Raw genomic sequence first — 8,583 nt, 5'->3', positions numbered from 1 at the left:
AGCTCCAAGGAGATTATGTTGAAAAATAAAAAAAAAATTACCCAAAAAAAATTGTTTTTATACTTCATTCTAAGGACTTATTGAACTACCCTCGTAATTTATGAAAGTAACTTTATAGAAGGACAGCAAATTCCCTAATGGTACAAGCTTTTAGGAAAGTTGTAATTACCACTAAAAAAAATCCAACTCTTAACAAAAAATGCCTTTAATATATTGAACTCTAACCTACTTGAGCCTACGAGAAAAATGAACTTCTTCATTTTTTGTTATAAATTTCTTTTTACGTGAACTTCCATATTCTGAATTTTCAACGTAATTTTAAGTTTTCAATAATTTACTTACTCTTAGAGCAGATGTAGAACTATCATTTACTGAATTTTATCTTCCCAATAATCTATATCTAAAGCTTTGTTAACTTATCATTTGTGGGGTAGCCGCTGGACGGAAAACTGGGGAATGACCGGGAATTTTTTTAAACTGAAAAAACCCGAGAAATGAGAATGATAATGAATTTATTTATTTACAAGGAATTTAACAGATTTTTAGAAGAACCATCTATCAAATTACTTGGAATATCACAAATATCATATCACATAATATATTTCAATTAAAAATAAATTCGATTTCAACTTTTTTTTTAAATGTTAAGTTTAGTTGTTAACTGTTTTCATTTCTACATTATTTACTTCACAACGCTAATTCAAAAATTTTTTATTTGATAATTTTTCGCTTTTATGTTGTCATTTTTAGATGTAAATTTTTAATTTGAATGATTTAAAAATAAAACAATATAAATTAATTATTAGTTTTCAAAACTAAACTTATTTTGAGTTTTTAAATTTGTACAAAAATTATTTTATAATATGATTTTAAATCGGTTTTAAATTACACAATTTACCGATTTTGACGTTAAAAATTCAACTTTTTTAATACTAAAGCCCCAATAATTAAGCAAATTGAGATGTGCTGATTCAAACTTTATAAAATAATTTTAATATAAAAATAACTTCAAATTAATACATTCATAAATTCAACGATATTATTTCATTTAAAATACTTTTTAAATATTGTTTCAGTCGATAATATTGAATTTTTAACCCATTCAGTTCGAAAAATTTTTATTAAAAAAATACCCGAATGAGCAATTATACATGAAATATTCAAAAGTAAACAATTTGAAACTGAATAGAAATAGAAAGAAAAAATAGAAAGCCTTAAATGGTAAAAATTTTAGAGTAAGACATTTAAACTTTTAACTTCACAATTGTTATTGCAGCGTTAAGTATCAATTGAAAATTATTAATTTAAAAGGACCAAAATTGAAAAAAATCAAATTAATTTTGGTATTTAATTTCTTTGCAATTGCGAGAGGAACTTTTTTAGGTTCACCTTTTTATTGTGTGGAAAAACGTGAAGTATTGTATTTTTATCATTTTTATTAACCTTGAAATAATAAACTTCTAATTTTTGTTAAATTGGCAGTACATTTTTTTATTTGTAAAGTTTTAATTGAGTTGAAGGAGATACAGTTTCTTTTTTTAAATTGGAAGAGGCCATTTTTTTATTTTGAAGATTCTTATTGTGTTTGAAGAAAGAATTTTTTATTTTCGTTTTTTTGTCTGAATTAAGAAAAGGATAATTAAAAAATATAAAATAAACGAATAGAATAAACGAATAAACGAAAACCAAAAAAACCCTATTGTAATCTGAAACCCCCTCCCCCCAGAAAACAACAAAAAAATAAAATAAAATTTTCGGAAAAAAATATAAAAAAGAGGAAAGAAAAAGGAGAAGGCAGCCAACCACACCCCCTTCCTTCTCTTTTTCTTTCTTTCGTCTTTTTTATTTTTATGACCATCAAATTACAATAAAATAAAAATAAAAAACATAAATAAATAAATTTGCAGTAACAACGTTTCGGTACTCGTACAGTACCCTTATCAAGGCAAGAAAAATTTAAGTGGTAGAAATTGACAGCACCCACGAACAGGTGCTCTTTCTTTGATACCTGTGAATCGAATGAGGGTCAGTAGGCCAATCTGTTGTAAACACAATATAAATATCTATCACAATTACATCACAAATAGAGAAAGTAAAAGAAAAACAGAATTCATGAAACAGCTACGTTATATGTAATTAATCATATTAGCACAAATTTTGTTTAAGCCATCCAAATTGGTTTTTGAATTAACAGATAACTTTTTTTGTTTTTTTTTTTTAATATAAAGCATTTCCATGAATAAAGAACAGTTATTTCAACCATTAATACTCCCACCAAAGTTCTAGAACAAAATTCCAATTCGATTATCAAGGACTCCATCACAACCTCCAAATACAATGTCAAAAATAGCTGGGAACTTCAAAAAAAGCATCACTCAAAAAAAGGCTCCGGATGACCACGCGATGACCTCCCCGGATGCTACCGGAATGCCTCCGAGTATACCCCTTAAACTAGCCAAAAATGCAATTTTAAATAGATGGACCAATTCAAAAACCAGTACTCGCCCATGTTAAAAAGACCCCACTGAAAGGATAGCCTTCACTATGTTGTCAACCTTTTTCAAACCCAATGGATCCTTCCACAGACAGAACCCTGGCACTCCCATAGGCTCAGTCACCCCTCCGACCCCGGCAGAACCAGTGATGGAAGACCCGGAGGCCCCTGCCCCTGGGAAACCAGACCCTGCTCCGCCCTCCCATCCTCGGGTTGTCGACGACACCCCACCATGTGTCCCTCTGGAAAAGCTACAGATCGTCATTCACACCTCCAACAACCCCCATCCAAAAGCTCAACCCACCCATGAAAGAGAACAGGACTATAAAATTAGTTCCCCGGACATAGAAGCAATTAAGGGTTGGAATGGCAACACTATCACCAATTAGCACAGAAAAAGTACATATTCAGGTAGAACCCCAAACTTCCCCTCCGCTCATCCCTGTCAAAACAAAATTGCAGCAACCCAAAACCCAGTTCACAGAGCTCTAGGTCTGCCCCACCACTCACCCCACACAAGAAACCTGAACCCTGCTAGGAATATCCCCCCTCTGAATCACCATCCAAAAAAGTCAATTGAGAAACACACCGCAACCAGCGTTCAACAAATCTAAAACAAAAAGACCAACAACCTGCCCGTAGACAATCAGAAAGAGTCAAAGGAACACAGCTCGTTTAATACCTCTGCTCCTTCATTCCCCGGTCAAACCTCCAAAACCACCGAACCCATGTCAAAAAAATTCCAAATTCATACCACCCTCCGCATTCCAATCAAAATGGTTTCGGTGACAAACACCTGCAAAGATCCTTCAGATAATTTTGAAAAGGGTGGTATTTGCAAGATCACTGGCAGGATCCGCAAGATGAATTACGTTTATATTTTTTTCCGAAAATTCTATTTTATTTCATTTTTTTGGGTTTTTTTCAGATTACAATAGAGTTTTTTGGTTTTCGTTTATTCGTTGTGGTCCAAATTTGGTCGTTGGATTCTTGTTTTGTATAACAGGATTTTGCATCAATTCTTATTTTTGTTAAATTGGTAGTACATTTTCTATTTGTAAAGTTTTTATTGAATTGAAAGTGATTGTTAGGATTGTAAGCTGGATTTCACTGATTTAAGTGGAATTAAAACACAAGCTTGATTCGGTTAAAAAAGGTGTGTATTCGAAATATTGCCGAGAGGACAAGACACTGGTAGTGTGTCGGTAATACAGTTTTTCAAAAATTGTAGAGGGAGTTATGAGTCGGTACAAAGAGTAAGAATTTAAATTGTGGATACATAGCATATTCTTCGGCGTTGAAAGTAAAATTTCAAAATAAGCATACTCCAATTTTAGATGTCGTTGAATAATTTGATACAATATGTAACCATGTATAAGTTGAGCCAAAAGAGAGTAAGTATGCTTTTCAAATAATTTAAGGCCGAGTGCAGAATAATAATTAGTTACAATTAGGTAGAGGGCACAATTTAGTGAATGCTCGACGGTCAATGCCCTCCGTCGTTTTGACAGAAGCTATGCGAGAGATGCCATCCATTCCAGGATGAAAGTCAACTTTTCTGCCCAGGTACCAGATTGATGGTGGCGTTCTGTCTTCCTTTGCAAGGACCAAAGTGTCCGTTTCAAACATGGGATAAGGCTCCTTCCATTTTGTTCGCCTTTGGAGCTCAGAAATATACTCCTTATTCCAGCGGCTCCACAAATGTTGCTGAATTTGCTAAATTCTTTGCCAACTGGATAGACGTCCTTCGTTCAGATGCATCAAGTCTGGATCGGCGACGCTAGTAAAGGTTAATCAGCTGCGTGGAGTAACTTAACGTGTTCCTGTTGAAATATTAGTTTACTGAATGTGTGATTTGAATCAATGACGATAGGGTGTTTTTTGTCTTCGCTAAATTTTGAATTTTCTAGTCTACCGCCAACCCTCAATATATCTGCCTGGCCTAAGAACGGATTTAAGGAAGATAACTTTCCTTTGGTAATTCGCTTCTTATCTTTTAGAAAATTGATTTCAGTTTGGAAAGAAGCTCCTTGAGATAAGCGAGCAAGAGCTAGTAATGATTCTTGCAATTCTACGGTATTTAACGGACCGTTGATTTGATTGTTTTTAAGTTTACAGTTACGTGCAAATCGTATAAAGTACGCGCTCACTCTAATTATTCTCGAAAAATTTTTGAATTGCTTAATTATTGACTCATCTACTAGAATTTCTTCTTTACTTCCCTTTTGAGTCAGAAATACATTTTTTACATCTGGTAACTCCATGCCTACGCTTCTGGAACTGGCCATTTTGTTTTGTTTTTAAGTACAAAATTTGGACCTGACCACCCAAGTTTTAGATCGGATATTTGATTTGGAGTTCTTCCTCGTGATAAACTATCAGCTGGGTTGCTTTTAGTAAGAACGTGTCTCCAAAGTTTAATGTTACTTATCTCGTGCATTTGCGACACGTGATTTAATACGAAATTCTCGGTTATACTTTTATGTTTGCTTTTAATCCACCCCAAAATCATGGTTGAGTCAGTCCAGTAGTTGGATGTATCAATAGGTATATCTAACGTGGATTCTATTTTGTTACACAAATTCGCGAGTGAAACCGCTCCGTATAGTTCCAGCCTAGGAATGGTTTGAGCCTTTAATGGAGCAAACTTTGATTTGGAACAAAGTAGCTTTACTATGATGTGGCCACAGTAATCCTGTGTTCTAAGATAAATACACCACCCGTAGCCACTTTGGGAAGCGTTGGAGAGCCCGTGTATGGGCCCTGCAAGTATCCAACCGACCCTGGTTTTTTGTAGCAGAAGCCCAGCCTTCTTTAGTTTTATTTGTCTAACACAAATTAATTACCAAAAAACCGCATTGCCTAAAAAAAATGTCAATTGTTCCAGGGCTATCGAAGCGTGGATCTGCTAGTTTGATATGCGATGGTATTTAAAGCAACTTTGCATCAAATGGAAGTTTGGGCACTTCAGATATAATTCTCGATACAACAAGGAGCGTAACGCGAATTTTAACTGAGCTATTTCTCGAAGAGATTTCAAGTTTACATTTGTGTTTAACTTCTAAAGGGCCTTCACTTATTGAACCTATTTTTACATTAATAGGTGTCCTTTTGAGTTTGAGTAAATGACAGAGTTCGGAAGTGATAAGGTTACATTGGGAACCCGAATCTAATAAAAGACGAGCAGTCCGTTTCTCATTGTTCTCATTTTTTTCAAATACTATAGCTGTTGAGAGAACCCCCTCATCTGAATTGGACGTTATTGAATTGGTTGAAAACATAAATTTTTCTTTAGGCTCTGGAACTGCGTTAAGCATGGGTGGTTTGCCTCTTTCGAAGTGAAGTAACATTGCCTAACTCAAGATTCTCATCAAGATAACTCTGAGAAACCCTATATGTGTAATTAATGGAAACAGTGAACTTTGTTTTGCAGGTGCCGCGTTTTTTGAATAAATAATTTAAGCAACAATTATAAGGAATTGAATTAAATAAAGGATGCGAACTTATCCTAATTTGAAGAACGAGGTTGTCCTGGTATCGATGTGGTTGATCCTTGTGATCTACGTGGAAGTTGGAATTTTTGTTGATAGTTAACCTCAATTTCACTGATAAAGTTCTTTTTATTATTCGTCATCAGAAATTCCTTTTATCAGAACTCATATAAAGCTTGCTTGGAAATTGGATACGCTAAACCGCAGCGATGGTCTTCAAAGCTGGCCTCAGGTCCAGTATACGAATTTGATGATTGACGTTGATCGATGGCTTTGAAGCTCTTCTCAAAGCACGGAAAGTTATGTGGCTGGCCTCAACAATTTGACGAAAGAGGCCGTTGTATCGAAGTTGCGAATCGATTATGGCTCGTGCCCTTGTTGAGGCCTATGCGCACTAACACACTGGTATACACACTTATATTTTCATTGATGTGAATCTTGTTGATTCGATTTCCGTCTAATTGATCACGAATTTCATAAAGAAATGTTAATTTATAGAACACTTTGTCGAAAACAGCGTTGATTGTTTCTTAAGCCTTATTGTAGCTTCAATTTTTACACGAAATACTCGTGCCTTTGTTCAGACCCATGCACGCCAACACTGAAAAATACCTTGATGTGAATCGTGGTGATTCAATTCTTCTTGAATTTTACAAGATATCACAATTAAATTGAATTTATTTAACACTTTGTTTAAAGCAGCGTTGATTTTCAACTAAGCTTTATTTTAGCTTCACTTTTACGCAAGAAATTGGGCTTGAGTTCATATCTACCGCATGACAGAAAATCGGTTTGCCACGCGAAGATTTGCACTTTGCGTTTTTACGAATTTTGCAGTACTTTCGGTATTTTGAACCAAAATAATTGTTTGGAAGTCTTTGTCTATCGATGTCCGGCTCGAAGGACCATTTTTTGTTATTAGGGTCGATCGTATTGATCATTTTTGTGTTCTGCAATTAGTTTAAAAGATATTAATTTATTTTTTATTAAAAATACAAATAAGAGGTTTTATTCTTTATAACCAACTAACTAAATGGATTTATCAATAAGACTATGTGAATCAATCTTAACTTTTATATTTTAATTGATCTAAATTCATTGCAATATATATTTTCCAAGGAAACTTGATTTTATAATGTTTTTATTGAGTTGGGAGATGGGCATGTTTCATTTCTTCACACTTGTATTGATGCGAGTTGAAGTTGAAGATAAGTGTTAATTTAGAGAATTTAGAACGATAGCGCGGATTCATATTTTTTAACCAGAGATCTTTGTACAATCCAATTGATCAAAGTGTGCAGGTTTAGGTTTTGCAGTTTAATTGCACTCAATTGAAAAGTGTTAAGAGCTTATATTTTATATGTATCAATTATTAAGAGTTTGAATAAAAAATTTCCAAATTGAAATTAGTAACAGTGGTATACGCCCACGCATTTAGATAAGATAGAAGGGCTATAAATTGTAGCGCTTTGGCCCAGCGCACCAGTTCTTGTCATACTTTTTTACTACATTTTGGCGATCATGCTAGGATGGTGGCAAACGATCACAGCTAAAACAATGAAACGGCACCATCTTGAAACTAAACACCATCTTAGCCAAAACGAATAGTTACGAAATTAGTGTGAGTTTTTTGACAAGGGAATTGGAAAATAGGGTGGAAGAAATCAGAACTCTAGCGGGCCGAGTCGTATTAAGAACTCAGGTAGAAACAGATAGAGAGGATCCGGAACTAACACCAGACGAAGATGAAGGAAATAGCATTAATCGAAACCGAGAACCTAGCCGTCCTACAGAAGTAACTAATCGCTCTAGCGGCTCTAGACTTTACGCGAATCCCAAAATCCAAGAGCCTATTCATCACAATAGTGAAGTACCTAATAACATTGTCTGGCCAACGCCCTCCACGCCCTATGCTTCCTATAAACGTTTAAAATGAAGATACCATACAAGCCAAGGATATTATATGTACTATTAAACCACTTAACGGGCAGGATGACGTAGCGACAGAAGATTTCATCCAAATGGTAAAAAAGGCGAAAAAACGGTGTAGTCAAACCGATCGCTTATTAGACTTTTTGACAGACGAAAAAATTCTAGGAAACGCGGAAAGATGTGTCAGATTTACCACCATCAATTCATACGAAGATCTTTTTGAAACCCTGCGTCAAAATTTAAAATAAAGCGAAACAGTCTTTGCGTTGAGAAGTAGGTCAGAAAGTTGTAAACAGGGACCCACGGAAATGGCCCAGAATTTCAACCTTAGGTTTCGGCAGGGAGTAAATGAGCTTAAACATGCGATTCAAAATGAAAATTATGGACCAATGGAAAGAAAATTAGCGATCAACATCGAAGAGAAAGAATGCGTAAAAGATATTTAATTAACCTTAAACGCGAGATAGGGCTGCAAGTAAAAGCTCAAAAGCCCGGTAACGTAGCAGAAGCGCACATTCATGCGATAAAAATGGAGATGTGGCTGCGAGAATCTCAACCAACGAGAATACAGACAGAATTCAGAGCGCCTATGCGACATGCACCTCGAATCCCTCAAAAAACATTTTTACCCCCACAAAAAGTGCAGCATACAACGCCCTCATATAG

The 8,583-nt window shown here is 34.9% G+C and overlaps 1 protein-coding gene across 1 annotated transcript; it reads right to left on the bottom strand.

The window, feature by feature from the left end:
* Window positions 1–4,284: 4,284 nt before the first annotated feature.
* Window positions 4,285–4,782, bottom strand: LOC117180455. Its single transcript, XM_033372954.1, has one exon. The coding sequence runs from the start codon at window positions 4,780–4,782 to the stop codon at window positions 4,285–4,287; it is 498 nt and encodes a 165-aa protein (XP_033228845.1).
* Between the last annotated feature and the right edge of the window lie 3,801 nt (window positions 4,783–8,583).

The sequence above is a fragment of the Belonocnema kinseyi genome, chromosome 9, assembly GCF_010883055.1.
Source record: "Belonocnema kinseyi isolate 2016_QV_RU_SX_M_011 chromosome 9, B_treatae_v1, whole genome shotgun sequence".
Taxonomy (NCBI): Eukaryota; Metazoa; Arthropoda; class Insecta; order Hymenoptera; family Cynipidae; genus Belonocnema; species Belonocnema kinseyi.
This window is presented reverse-complemented; position numbering and strand designations above follow the sequence as displayed.